Raw genomic sequence first — 15,527 nt, forward strand, 5'->3', positions numbered from 1 at the left:
TATCTTGTCTGACACAATCTCCCCAGCACCTAGCTGATTAAAAGTAAAATACCTGCTAAGTTAAATCAAATCAATAAATCACTTTTAAGAACAAGGAACATACCATCCTCTTGTTTGGTCAATGCCTTCAGCAATGAAGTCTGCAGGAAATGCATCCTCAAACTCCCTCTTGTTTTCAAATGGATAATGAATTTGAGCATATGGCATGCTGCCACTCTCGAACCAACAGTCAAACACTTCAGAGACACGATGCAACAATCCCTTTCCACAGCGTGAAGGAATGGTCAGATGGTCAATGCTAGTAAACAAAGAAGTAAATGAAGAAATAGCTGCTTCAATTAACTTTAAGCAAAACAGAACATACAGTTTAATTGCCAAAAGGAAACACAATGCTCTCACAGCTCTTTTACATGCAAACAGAAATACTGGCAATTATCACAGGCTTTCACAAAGTGTCATCAGTGCTCAGTCTGGAAGGTTATATGTCAGAGTCTCCTGACATCTAACTCAAGGACAGATGCCACCTTTCCTCAAGATGACATGAATCATCAACAGCAAAGTAATTTAGCAAACTAGTGTTTGATCTCTTCATGGAGCTCTATGACATGCAACAGAGACCATGTATTAACAGGCTAGGACCTAGCCCCATACTCTCTGAATGACAGAACAGAAGTGAATCAAACCGGCAGAAACTGACCTCTCTCTGTGGAGATCTGAGATCTTTGTTCCTGATAGTTCTTCCAGTTCTGCTATTGACCCAATACATACTACCTGTCAAAGATAAAAGGCCTCAGAGTCAAAGATCACATGCAGTTAATTTATGTAACATTTATTTTTAGATTTAGAAACCTTTCATCTTCACAACAGTTATCATCAATGTGGCTCCACATGAAAGACTGTGGGAAACTGTCTGAATAGGTGAGCAGACTTCACTTCTTTGCTACCTATCCCTGTATCACAGAAATTCCCGACAGAGAGAGAATTTCACAGCCATCATCTCAACTACTATTTCTTGAGGATTTACTATGTCCAAATCTCTGCTAAAAGTAATAAGCATAAGTGAAATGCCTAGACTATTGCTCTAAGGCATCTTAGTTTATTCCTGGCACCTGAATTTGGCTTTTTAATCCTAAATCTTCTCAAATTAAAGCTGGAACTAATTTATTGTGTATGAACTGGACCAAATAATCAGATTGAAAGATACCAGGATTATGTTCATGTAAGGAGGCTGGGAAAGGGACTTGGCCGGGGCTATTCATAATGGGGAGTCATCAAACAGGAGCCAAGTTCCTGACTTACACTAGTAGGAGCTGCTGTAGTTCACATCCAGAGGACATCTGCTATCTAACAAACATACACAGCCTTCTTTCTCTGCCCCTCCTGCTCAGTTCTGAAAAGTCCTCTGATTTAGTTATTTCACTCTTGCCTTTCAGGTCCCTATCAGAGATTTACTGAGGTCCCTGGGCTGCTGCTCTTCATAACCGTTCTAATGCTCTTAGCATTCAGCACAGGAAATACATCTATATGTCTGTTATTATTATTTACACACACACACACACATTTGACTTTATAGATTAAAGGTCTATAATCCTTTGGTAATTTTAAGTTGTCCTTTTTATCACTAAAAGGTTGTTTCAATATACTGCCACTTAGTGCAGGGCGTGGAGTCTTTTCTGTTCATTAAAAACTCAGAGGTAAAAAAGAATCTAAGTAACACAAGATAAACAATGTGAGGATTTCCCAGAGACAAATACAACTTGCATTCTTCACTTTTACACAAAGGGAAATTTAAAACTATATTTAATTAAAGAAAATATAATTTAAAATAAATTTAAAACATATTCTTATTTATGTCATGATATTAGGAAGGAATAAAGAGGAAAAAAACCTGATGAAATAAAGGAACGAAATAATAAAGAAACCATATTCTTTTACCCCATACTGAGATACATGAATGAGGTGCTTCTGCAAAAATCAACACGAGGATATACTGCCCTCCTGCCCTGCCTCACCTCCTCGAAGTCACCGCTGACCCACAGTGGGATAGGAGTGCCCCAGTATCTGTTTCTGGAAATTGCCCAGTCACGTGCATCTTTCAGCCAATTTCCAAATCGCTTTTCTCGCACAAACTCTGGGACCCTGCAATAAACATATCAGATAATCACATCAAAACATTAGTAAGTAAACTTATAAAATTATATCTGCATAAGCCTTTGTATAATCCTTTGTGAAACTAACACTCTGGAATCTGTGCACTCACTTCTAGGAGAATGTTTTCTACAAGGACAGTACCAAAAAACCTACAGTGGTTGTTTCTGCTGTGAATTCATCCCAGGGAAGATGCTCTGTAATATGAAACTCCACAGCACATAAGCTTCCCAGTCCTGCTCTCCAACTGCAGGACTGCTGCAATTCTTTAACTAATCACCCTGATCCTACTCAGACCTAGTCTTCCGGTCAACCACACAATAGTGGTTTTACTAAAAGTCACTAGGTAAGGGCTCTTAATCACCTATAAAGTAAGAGTGCGAACGAGTGGGGCTGTTTGTAGTCGGTGGGTAGCTGCCTCTCCAGGCTCACCTGCAGTCCCCCTGCCACTGCACTTCAGGGTCCAGGAATAAGGCGAGTACTTAGAACGTAGCTGCTTACCTCACTGCCTTTGCCTGTGCCATCCCTCCACTTTGATAACCTTCAACTTGCCACCCTCCTTCCCCAAGGTTCCTACAGCTTCTGACTGGTAAATGACTCCTTATTCTTTGAGGTTCAACTTTGCAGAAAATCTTGCCAAACTTCAAGCCTGAGTTAGGGCACCCTTCAGCTCCAAAATACCCTGTACGCTCAGGCACTGCAATTAACATCCTAGGTCAATTTATAGGCCTGTACCCTCTCCCCACAATTCCCAATAAGGCAGCCACACTAATTATCCATACTGAGCACTCCACTAGGAAACGAAAAGGTATACAAATGAAAAAAACTACTTTCTCTTGAGAAATCAGGGTCAACTTACTAAGAAATATACAATTTCCTCTTACTGTCCAGAGATTCTCTCCATTCTTCCAAAGTCAAATGCACTATTTCTTACTTCCCCCAAGAACTTCTTGGAAAAGTAAAAACTAGTGATTACCCTCAAAACTCTCCATAAAAAAATGTTCTTCTGGAATACAAAGATTTAGACTTAGATCATTTTTGCACCTACAGTGTACCTGCTTCGTCACCCAGACACGTACGACTCTTTGTGACCCCACGGACTGTAGCCTAGCAGTTACCAAGTCAGTTACCAGGTCACCTGTTGACTACTTCAGTGCCTGTGTTCAGATAACCCTTATTTTTACTTAATAATGGTCCCAAAGTACAAAAGCAGTGATGCTAGCAATTTGGGTACTCTTATTGTGCCCAGTTTATAAATTAAACTTCATCACAGGTGTGTAAATATGTACAGGAAAAGCGCCGTACATAAGGTACAGGGTTCAGTTGTTGTTTTGTCACTAAGTTGTGTCCAACTCATGACCGGTAGCCCACCAGGCTCCTCTGTCAATGGATTCTCTAGGCAAGAATACTGGACTGGGTTGCACTTCCTTCTCCAGGGGATCTTCCTGACCCAGGGATCAAACTTGTGTCTCTTGCACTGCAGGCGGATTCTTTACCACTGAGCTACCAGAGAAATACATTTAGGATTCAATACTATCTGCGTTTTCAGACATCCACTGGGGGGGTCTCGGAACACACCCACCATGGCAAAAGGGAAGAACTACTGTAACACCTCTCTGCAATTTAGATATTAGCTGAAAAGAACAAGGATTCTATCCTTGCAGTATTTATCTATGAACCCACAGTACACAAGGTATCACCGTATTTTAGGAACTCAATAAGTGTCAAAAATAAAGTATTAAATGGCTTCTGTAGTACCTCCAAAGATAAATTTTTATCCTGAAAATGACTATCACTTAAAGCTAGGGGACTCTGACAGTTTTCCAAAGTCATTCAGATCAAATGAATGGCAACTTCTCATTTTCACTGGGTTAAGAAAAATATTCCCCTGTATGTCTTATCATGAGGTAAGACATATCCCCTATATGTCTATCACGAGAGGGATTCTGCTTCTGTTATACAAAATTATTTATTTTGTGTTCCTGAATAAACAAAATAACACACAGCTATTACTATACAATTAAAGATGGCTTTTAAAACAATTATAATTTGGAGGAAGTGTAAACCAATATTAACTACTGACAAAGGACATTATGAAGATACACATTTAACTGCTCACCAGTAACACAGGTCATTGTTCCTCAGCAGCTGATCCACCATGTGCTCCACCCTAACGAACCAGCTAGGCACTGCTTTGTAAATGAGTGGAGTGTCTGACCTGGGAAAGCAAAAATGCAGAATGTGGCTGGTCAGACTGAGGTATGCAGGGACCCAGGGTAAGACTGACCTTTAGTTTCTTACTCACATCACCATCATGTATTAGGTCTTCTACTGCAAATACTAGTGTCTATGTCATCTCCCTCCACGACAGGTGGAAAATGACAGTTAACAAAACTGTAGTTCTGCTTGTGTGACAGCTGTCTAAGAACTGATGTCAACCTCAGCAAAGAGGAAACAGGAATGAAACATGATGCCACTGAACATTCCATTTTAACCCACATCTTCATACTATGATGTCTTACATCACATGATATTCCTCACTAAATTCCATTAGAAAATTGTAGACATATATCTCATCCCAGAGAAATGTGATCTTAACACAAAAGATATTGGTACAGATCTATTTTTCTAACATCTAAAGATAGAATAACTATATAGGTGAATTCATAAAATTCTCATTAAAACAAAAATGAAGTTTCCACACACTAACTTGAAAGGATACAAATGAGATGGGAAGCACGGAATGATGAAATGGTTTTACATAACAAGTATATTCACAAGTCTGAAGCTCTAGCTGTATTTCATCTCACCTCCAACAAAAAGGGTAGCTATGGGTGAAGGTGCTGGCAACAAGAAGTCGACCTTGTTCCTTTAGAGTCTTGATGATATTTTTGTCAGCATCCTATTTTTAAAAAATTAAAATCTAGCCATTAAAAAATCCCACAATAATTACTAATATAATATAATTAAGTATATTACTAAAATCTGTTATTTTGTTTCCTTTACTGTGACTAAAACACATAAATAACAAAAGTATTACAAAAATACTTGGTCTATATCTCAGCTATTGTATAACATTAAGTACTTTTAAAGTATGTTCCAGATCATTTAAGAAATGAAATTTTCAATTAGCAGTGACTACACAAGGTCACAAAGCTGCTTCCTGAGTCACAAACCAGAGTTCATTTTTTCTGATTCCTACCCTTGAAATTACAGCATGCATCCTCTGAAAATATTAGACCTTGGAAAGCAGCTAATCTGATTTTATATGCTGAAACAAAACAAAACCAACTTCCTGGGGGAAAAAAATATCCCAGATATGAAAGCTATTTAGTAAAAACTAATTAATGAAAGAAGTAGGATGAAACTGACACCTTTCTAAGTCACATAGATACAAACCTTCACATACTGTCCTGCAAAATCTGTCACTTCAGCTGTAAAACAGCCTGAGGCATCCACAGGGCAAATAGGGAGAGAGTCTTTCTGAATGATGTTGAAATCCATACAGACCCGATAATCGTCCTAGGGCAAAGGAGAAAGGAGGAAGGGAAGTACAAAGTAGTTACGTGTGGATATGGCAGGAGAAAAGCATGCCAGGCAACAGATTTATAGAATTTTTCAGTATCCTGACCTATAATTGTAACCGACTTTTGTTATTCTCTCAATTGAAGTTAACTCAAGGATCATTCAGAGAATCCAGAGCCCTACAGCAGTGTTTTAGATCTGGTAGAGAGAGTGCCTGAAGAACTATGGACAGAGGTTTGTGACACTATACAGGAGACAGGGATCAAGACCATCCCCAGAAAAAAGAAATGCAAAAAGGCAAAATGGCTGTCTGAGGAGGGCTTACAAATAGCTGAGAAAAGAAGAGAAGCAAAAAGCAAAGGAGAAAAGGAAAGATATACCCATTTGAATGCAGATTCCAATGAATAGCAAGGAGAGATAAGAAGGCCTTCCTCAGTGATCAGTGCAAAGAAATAGACGAAAACAATAGAATGGGCAAGTCTACAGATCTCTTCAAAAAAATTAGAGATACCAAGAGAACATTTCATGCAAAGACGGGCTGAATAAAGGACAGAAATGGTATGGACCTAACAAAAGCAGAAGATATTAAGAAAAGGTGGCAAGAACAAACAAGATCTTCATGACCCAGATAATCACTATGGTGTGATCACTCACCTAGAGCCAGACAACCTGGAATGCAAAGTCAAGTGGGCCTTAAGAACCATCATTATAAAAAAAAAAAAAAAGAACCATCATTATGAACAAAGCTAGTGGAGGTAATGGAATTCCACTTGAGCTATTTCAAATCCTAAAAGATGATGCTGTGAAAGTGCTGCACTCAATATGTCAGCAAATTTGGAAAACTCAGCAGTGGCCACAGGACTAGAAAAGGTCAGTTTTTATTCCAATCCCTAAGAAAGATGATGCCAAAGAATGCTCTAACTACCGCACAATTTGCACTCATCTCACATGCTAGCAAAGTAATGCTCAAAATTCTCCAAGCCAGGCTTCAATAGTATGTGAACCATGAACTTCTACACGTTCAAGCTGGATTAGAAAAGGCAGAGGAACCAGAGATCAAATTGCCAACATCTGTTGGATTATCAAAAAAGCAAGAGAGTTCCAGAAAAACATCTATTTCTGCTTTATTAACTACGCGGAAGCCTTTGACTGCTGGAAAACAACAAACTGTGGAAAATTCTTCAAGAAATGGGAATACCAGACCACCTGACATGCCTCTTGAGAAATCTGTATGCAGGTCAGGAAGCAACAGTTAGAACTGGACATGGAACAACAGACTGGTTCCAAATAGGAAAAGGAGTACGTCAAGGCTGTGTATTGTCACTCTGCTTATTTAACTTATATGCAGAGTACATCATGAGAAACTCTGGGCTGGGTGAAGCAAAAACTGGAAACAAGATTGCCAGGAGAAATATCAATAACCTCAGATACGCAGATGACACCACCCTTATGGCAGAAAGCAAAGAAGAAGCCTCCTGATGCAAGTGAAAGAGAAGAGTGAAAAAGTTGGCTCAAAGCTCAATATTCAGAAAACTAAGACCGTGGCATCTGGTCCCATCACTTCATGGGAAATAGATGGGAAAACAGTGGAAACAGTGGCTGACTGTTTTGGGGCTCCAAAATCACTGCAGATGGTGACTGCAGCCATGAAATTAAAAGATGCTTGCTCCTTGGAAGAAAAGTAGTCATGTATGGATGTGAGAATTGGACCATAAAGAAAGCTGAGCACCAAAGACTTGATGCTTTTGAACTGTTGTGTTGGAGAAGATTCTTGAGAGTCCCTTGGACTGCAAGGAGATCCAACTAAGTCTATCCTAAAGGAAATCAGTCCTGAATATTCATTGGAAGGACTGATGTTGAAGCTGAAACTCCAATACTTTGGCCACCTGATGTAAAGAACTGACTCATCTGAAAAGAGCCCGATGCTGGGAAAGATTGAAGGTGGGAGGAGAAGGGGACAACAGAGTAAGATGGTTAGATGGCACTAAATGGACATGTGTTTGGGTAAACTCTGGTAGGTGATGGACAGGGAGGCCTGGTATGTTGCAGTCCATGGGGTCGCAAAGAGTCGGACATGACTGAGTGATTGAACTGAACTGAACAGTAGGGTAGGGAGCTAGATCTGTCTTCCCAGCCATTACCTCACAAACCCCTAATAGAGCAGAATATCTACTAAGTGAGAAGATGACACATGTGAATATATTAGAACAAAATCAAATTTCAATTATAAAAGCAGCATATATACACACATACATGTATACACAAAGCCGAAGAACATACAAGTATAAGGTATGTTTAGTACTGGACAATGCTTGATGTGCTTCTGGATTTGCATCCTGTCAGGGAGCACCTGAAAGTATGGTAACACTTATCTAAATCCAAATTATCCACTTTATGGGAATTTCCCAGCAGTTCAGTGGTTAGACCTTGGTGCTTTCACTGCGAGGGCCCAGGTTCAATACTTCATTGGGCCAGTAAGATCCTGAAAACTGCAAGGCTCAGCATATATAATTAACTAATTAAAACAACTCCCTGACCCAAACTATTCACTTTACAAAATAACACAGGCCCCAAGCAGCCTGGGTACACCATGATGCTGCAGGAGTATACTTTGAGCAATGTTAACAATAATCTGGGCAAACAGTTATAAAGCGCTGTATCAGACAGTGCTCTGAACACTTGACCACATTTACATTAGCTTATTTAAACCTTTACAACAATCCTGTGAGGAAGGCAGATAGCTGTACTAGGTTTTCACCATATGCTCCCCTCAGACAACCTAGCAACTATCTCCATTTTATGAATAAAGTAGCTGAGGCACAAAGAATTAATCCAGCTGCAAAGCGGCAATGCTCAGATTCAAAAGCAAACAGCCTGGTTCCAGAGTCCAAGGTCTTTACCTCTTTGCTATGTTGCTTGAAATCTAAAATTAAAGGGATTATCTAAGATTAAAAGTAAAACTACATCCTAGTTTGACTCCAAAACAGGCTGGAAAGCCAGCGTGGTTCCACGTGGGCCTATGTTCAATTGTCGTTATGCTGAGAGGCTGTCTGGTATGAAGTGACATGTGAGTGTGCCAGCAGCAAGGGAAGTGACATCCTGGTCATGAAGGAGGACCCTGAAAAGGAAACTAAGCAACACAGATAGGGCAAGCCCCAAAGCCCAGCATTTTAAATCATTTAGTATAGAGCAAACAACCCTATACAATTCAAGTAGCTAAGACAGCAGCATTCCTGAACAGAGCCAGAATGATACCCAACATGGTCATGTAGAAGTCCACAGACTCTGCAGAGAGATTATATAGTACACTGTCTGGCAAAGTCGCAACATGGAAAGTCTCTTGGAAAATGTCTACCGAGTTTAAAGGCTGAAACTTAAAGATATGATCTTCTATAATATTTACCTGCCTGGCATTCAGAACAGAGAAGACACCAAGAAGTTACCTCTTTATTATTTATTATCAGTGGAACAACCACACCAGTTGACCCTAAAATTATTATGGATAACTGAAATTTGATCAGTTCCCAAAACTCAATAAATAGTATTATCAGGAGTGTTTCCTTTCCATCTAATTTGAATACCGACCAAGCATTGGATGATATCAAGCAACTATTCCTTTCATTGGATATAATGGCACAGTGGCTATGTTAAAAATCAAAGTCGTTATAAGTCAGAGATGCATACAGAAGTACTTGCAGATGAAAGATACAATCGTGAAGATTTGCTATAAAACCCTCCAGTCAAAATAAAAATGGTGTTGGGGAAGGGGAGATGTAATGAGATAGGTAAAATGGAAATTCCAAAATGTTGATGATTATTTTTAATGATTAAAGCAGCTGGATGACATGAACCTAAGAAATTACTGTATTTTCTTAACATCTGTGTATGTTTGAACATTTCCATAATAAAAATCCCTGCAAAGGTTTAGTATGGGAAAAAAAAAAAAAAGACCAATAGGGACCAACAAGCTTCACTGCCTCTCTCACTGACAAAATGATCAAGTCGAAAAGAATTTGTTTTGTCCCCAGTGGGGTCTACACTCCCTGCAGTGACTGCACACACTCTTATAAGTGTCAGGTATTGTACTAATGCTCTAAACGGATGAATCCATTTAATCCTTGCAAGTTACCCAGATAGGCTGGTACTATCACCGCGTGTCACACAGGAGGGAAAGGAACTCAAGACAGGCTAAGTAACTTACCTACAGATGGCCTGTTAGTGGCAGGGCTGTGAGTTAAAGTGTGGTTTAGTTCTAAATATGTGCCCTTCATACCTATGCTCTTCAATTTTATTCATACACAAATTACATTAAAAGGATTACATTTTTAGAAAAATTACCCTGGGAAAGACTAGAGATTTTTTCAAGAAAACTAGAGATACCAAGGGAACATTTCATGCAAAGATGGGCTCAATAAAGGACAGAAATGGTATGGACCTAACAGGAGCAGAAGATATTAAGAAGATGTGGCAAGAATACACAGAAGAATTGTACAAAAAGATCTTCACAACCCAGATAATCATGATGGTGTGATCACTCACACTTATCTAGAGCCAGACATCTTGGAATGTGAAGTCAAGTGGGCCTTAGGAAGCATCACTATGAACAAAGCTAGTGGAGGTGATGGAATTCCAGTTGAGCTATTTCAAATCCTGAAAGATGATGCTGTGAAAGTGCTGCACTCAACATGCCAGCAAATATGGAAAACTCAGCAGTGCCCACAGGACTGGAAAAGGTCAGTTTTCATTCCAATCCCTAAGAAAGGCAATGCCAAAGAATGCTCAAACTACCACACAATTGCACTCATCTCACACGCTAGTAAAGTAATGCTCAAAATTCTCCAACCAGGCTTCAACAGTACGTGAACCATGAACTTCCAGATGGTCAAGCTGGTTTTAAAAAAGGCAGAGGAACCAGAGATCAAATTGCCAACATCTGCTGGATCATCAAAAAAGCAAGAGAGTTCCAGAAAAACATCTATTTCTGCTTTATTGACTATGCCAAAGCATAGTCAATAGTCAATAGTCTGTGTGTATCACAATAAACTGTGGAAAATTCTGAAGGAGATGGGAATACCAGACCACCTGATCTGCCTCTTGAGAAACTTGTATGCAGGTCAGGAAGCGAGAGTTAGAACTGGACATGGAACAACAGATTGGTTCCAAATAGAAAAAGGCGTACATCAAGGCAGTATATTGTCACCCTGCTTATTTAACTTCTATGCAGAGTACATCGTGAGAAATGCTGGGCTGGAAGAAGCACAAGCTGGAATCAGGATTTCCGGAAGAAATATCAATAACCTCAGATATGCAGATGACACCAGCCTTATGGCAGAAAGCAAAGAAGAAGCCTCTTGATGCAAGTGAAAGAGGAGAGTGAAAAAGTTGGCTCAAAGCTCTATATTCAGAAAACCAAGACCATGGCATCTGGTCCCAACACTTCATGGCAAATTGATGGGAAAACAGTGGAAACAGTGTCAGACTTTATTTTTTGGGGCTCCAAAAACACTGCAGATGGTGACTGCAGCCATGAAATTAAAAGATGCTTACTCCTTGGAAGGAAAGTTATGACCAACCTAGACAGCCTATTAAAAAGCAGAGACATTACTTTGTCAACAAGATCCGTCTAGTCAAGGCTATGGTTTTTCTACTGGTCATGTATGGATGTGAGAGTTGGACTATAAAGAAAGCTGAGTGCAGAAGAATTGATGCTTTTGAACTGTGGTGTTGGAGAAGACTCTTGAGAGTTCCTTGGACTTAAAGGCGATCCAACCAGTCCATCCTAAAAGAGGTCAGTCCTGGTTGTTCATTGGAAGGACTGATGTTGAAACTGAAACTCCAGTATTTTGGCCACTTGATGCGGAGAGCTGACTCATTGGAAAAGACCCTGATGCTGGGAAAGATTGAAGGTGGGAGAAGGGGACAACAGAGGATGAGATGGTTGGATGGCATCACTGACTCAATGGACATGGATTTGGGTAGACTCCGGGAGATTGTGATGGACAGGGAGGCCAGGCATGCTGCAGTTCATGGGGTCGCAAAGAATCAGACACGACTAAGCGACTGAACTGAACTGACCCTGGGAAAAATTTTAAGTTAATCACACTGCATAGCTCTGAAGAAAGAAATCAAAGTCTCTTCTGATGATATAGTATGTAGTCAACAACACAGCACAGGTGATGGAACTTTTCTTCATTTTGATGGCTGTGGTGACTGTATAACTCAATGTGCCCTTGTCGAAACTCCCAGCTGCGTATCATAAAACAAAAGGACAGTCAATCAGTCGTGTCCGACTCTTTGTGATCCCGTGGACTGTATGTAGCTCACCAGGCTCCTCTGTCCATGAAATTCTCCACGTAAGAATACTGGAGTGGATTGCATTTCCTTCTCCACATAAAGCACAAAGTGTATAGCAAATATTTAAATAATGAATGGACGAAAACATTGCATGCCTTTTAGAAAGACAAAATGCCTAGCAACACTCAGGATTTAGCCTATCATTTTCAGAACCAGCTCAGGATGGAAAGGAATTTCAGATGCAAGGTTTTTCTCTTTTGGGGGAGGTATCTCCATAGTCTGAACAACAGTGAGAAACATCTTTCTGTGATACACATACACACACATACAACTTAGTGGCCAATGACATTTCCTTCTCATAAGTACACTTGCAAGATTTATAGTACTCACAGCACCGAAGTAAGGAGCTTGGTGTACAATCCCAGTGCCTTCTTCCTCTTTCACATAGTTGTCCACAAGCACAGTAAAAGCACCACTCTCTTTACACTGGAAAAGAAAGGTTATCGGGCTTAAAGAATAAAATAAAACCATATCATAATATTAATTTAATAATAGTTTTTGGTAAGACCCTGAAAAAATTTTAACACTTAATTTTTGGAAATAGAATGGACAGAATAATTCAGATTGGGAAGAAATGTGCCAATTCAAATCATTTCCATGAATAACAACAGTTCACCATTTATAAATGAAATCGTTATCTAAAGACTTACAGATAAAAATTTCTTCCTTAGTCACAAAACTTTTCATCAGTTCTTCCAACCTCACTCCTGCCCCAGTAAGCAGTTTATCTTAAAATGTCTCAGAAGATGTGCTCCCTCAACAATTCCCTTCCTGCTGTATTTCCAATCACTGAAAACACTTTGCTGCTGCTCCTTTTCCTTTCAGGTCAGCTCAGGTTTTTCAGTAATAAAAGGCAAACTTTGAAAGAATCAGGATGGGAGCCAAGTTACAAGTTCTACATTCAGGTAGTCCAAGTACTGTAACACTGAGGGGAATTGCTTTCAGTTTTATTTTTTTGGTAACAACTAAAGTCAGGTTTATACATATAAGACTACTGACTTACTTTTTCTACCTTCGTCTCTTAGTATTTCTTTTCACATACCCTTTGTTTCAGTCAACAAACTGTGCTTTCTTATCCCTCTGCCTTTGTAAAATGTACTTTCAGAAATGATTTTCACATTGAATCCTATAATACTGTCAAAAAGGCACTGGCAGTCCCATGTTTTAAAAATATTCTGGTTGTATTTCAATTTCACAGATGAACAAACTCTGGACAAAGATGGAATTGTTTGTCCAGATTATACAAGTAAGTAATGATGAAGCCAGGCCTTCAGTGATGAAGGCCTTTGGATTCCAAACACAATTTTATATTCAACCACATCACAGCTCTTTAATTCTTTGGCATTCACTTAAAATTAAACTTGAAAAATAACTCTGAATTTTTAATTGCTATAACCCAAATCACCTGGAAACATTTTTGGTGTGGTGTGATAGGTCCTTTTCAATAGTTTAAACTTGGAGAGATAATATGCGTATCCTCAGAATCAGACGTAAGAAGAGGGAATACAAAGGATCCTACTGTTTGTAACTGTAGACAAAGAAATGCTGCATTGCATTCCTATTTCTCGAAGTCAAGTTTGAGGTATTACCCCTGCTGAATCTTAGCGGGCAGGGTCTGAACTGGGTTAGCATTCACACAGAGAGCTATAGTGCTGCACTTCACAGACAGCATCTATTCTCATAGCTCCCACTTAAAACTTCAGAACATGGGTATTTTTACATATACACCGGATGATTTTTGTTGTAAGTCAAAGAACTTGCAGCATCGTTCTAAAACTTACCAAATGTTCTAGAAATTTTATGAAGATAACTGAACGCATATGTGCTATTCTTAAAAAACTTAAATCAGTATGAACTGAATGCATATTCCAGAGAGACTCGTGACTTCACACAAAGTTCCTATCTATTGTGTCCATGTACATTTTCTGAAAGAGCTCAACTTTCCTTAGGGTCTCAATAGGATCTTCCCAATAGGGTCTATAATTCAGAAAGGTCACTGATACAGTGCAAGAGTTTTAAGACAAATAAAAACAAATATTTTTAAAAAATGTTAAGATACAGAAGAATGGAGTAATGATATTTTTCAGAGGGAGAAATCAAAGAAATATTTCAGAAAATGCTTTTCCCAGAGGGCATCTGAGTTTACTGTTGAAGAGTGTCAAGTTGATATGACAATAAAGAAAGGTGAACGTTTTTTAAAAATAGGAGGAAAACAATGAAAACAATAAAAACAAAGGCAAGGAGAGAGGAAAAGAAAGGACAAGTTTGATGGATGCAAAGGATATGTTTAAATCAACATTAGGAGACATGGTTAGGGAGCGGGACTGCCCTGTGTCAAGTAGAGAACGCCTAGTGAAAGACCAGGTAAAGCATTTGGCAATCCATTAGCGACAACATGCAGTGAGGAAGTTTAGTTAGGAGATAAGAAATACAGGAAAATACTCAAGTGCACAGAAGTATAGACACAGGTGTTGCTGTGGACAAAGCCCACCTGCATTAGTCAAACTCTTATTATCTCCACACTGAACCAGAACAGAGGTAGTAAATATTTTATCCCAGCCTGTGATGTAAGCTTTTGCTGGCTAATGCCATGTCCAGCTGAATATAATTTCCAGTGTGTAAAACCAGGTCTGACGGTGTTGCTCATTATTTCGCTCCAAGACCTATAAATAAGAACCACTTCAAGAGGTCTCCCCTGGTGGCTCAAATCAATGCAGGAGACATGGTTTCGATCTCTGGTCCAGGAACATCCCACATGCCTCAGAGCAACTAAGCCACAACTACTGAGGCTGTGCTCTAGAGACCAGGAGTCACAACTACTGAAGCCTGCACACCGAGGGCCTGTGCTCCTCAACAAGAGAGGCCCAGGTGCTGAAACTAGAGAGTGACCCCAGCTCACAGCACTAGAGAAAGCCCGTGCAGCAACAAAGACCCAGGAAAACCACAAATAAAGAGATTAAAGAATCAACGGGAAATTCCTATTGTTTTCATTCTTTTGTTGTTGCTGGAGTTTACAACTACAGCCGTGGATTCTGTTGACAGAAAATGAAAAACCACGTAAAATAGTTCTGTGACTCTGATGAAAATTAAGTTACTAAATGTCTGAGCTTAAAGAACTTACCTCATAAATTCCTTGAAATGAACTGTTACTTTGACACACAGTTTTATTCTGAATTATATTTTAAATTTATAAAAACAAATCCCAAACACTACCTGACAGCAATGACTTTCCTGGGTGATAATAAGCAATACAAAATATACACATATAAATCTTATCAAACATAACTGATTCCATACATAATTTGAGAAAACTACTTAAAATTTTATATAGTATTTTAATTATTAAAACAAGAAGGCAATATGAACAGAATTTAATTTTTTAAATACCTAAAAAAAATTTTTTTGGATTCAGGCACACTTATATAAACAATATAACCAATAAGACAACATGAATATCACTCCAGTTATCAAACACATAGGTTGTGGAGAGTGCCTGTGGT

General features: G+C 39.1%; 1 protein-coding gene across 3 annotated transcripts in view; it reads right to left on the reverse strand.

Moving 5' to 3' along the window:
* Window positions 1–15,527, reverse strand: part of IARS1 (isoleucyl-tRNA synthetase 1) — an 81,214-nt gene that overhangs the window by 37,565 nt on the left and 28,122 nt on the right. For 2 of the 3 annotated variants that reach the window (XM_086315583.1, XM_086315584.1), the window contains exons 10-16: window positions 12,358–12,453; window positions 5,548–5,670; window positions 4,959–5,050; window positions 4,268–4,366; window positions 2,013–2,139; window positions 698–771; window positions 104–298 (exon numbers count right to left, since the gene is read on the reverse strand). In XM_086315583.1, the coding sequence (XP_086171709.1) occupies window positions 104–298; window positions 698–771; window positions 2,013–2,139; window positions 4,268–4,366; window positions 4,959–5,050; window positions 5,548–5,670; window positions 12,358–12,453 (806 nt within the window). The remainder of the gene's footprint in view (window positions 1–103; window positions 299–697; window positions 772–2,012; window positions 2,140–4,267; window positions 4,367–4,958; window positions 5,051–5,547; window positions 5,671–12,357; window positions 12,454–15,527) is intronic. The other variant, XM_086315585.1, reaches the window with a different exon arrangement.

The sequence above is a fragment of the Bos grunniens genome, chromosome 8, assembly GCF_055505025.1.
Source record: "Bos grunniens cultivar Pamir isolate PY7600 chromosome 8, Bosgru_T2T1.0, whole genome shotgun sequence".
In the NCBI taxonomy this organism is placed as follows: Eukaryota; Metazoa; Chordata; class Mammalia; order Artiodactyla; family Bovidae; genus Bos; species Bos grunniens.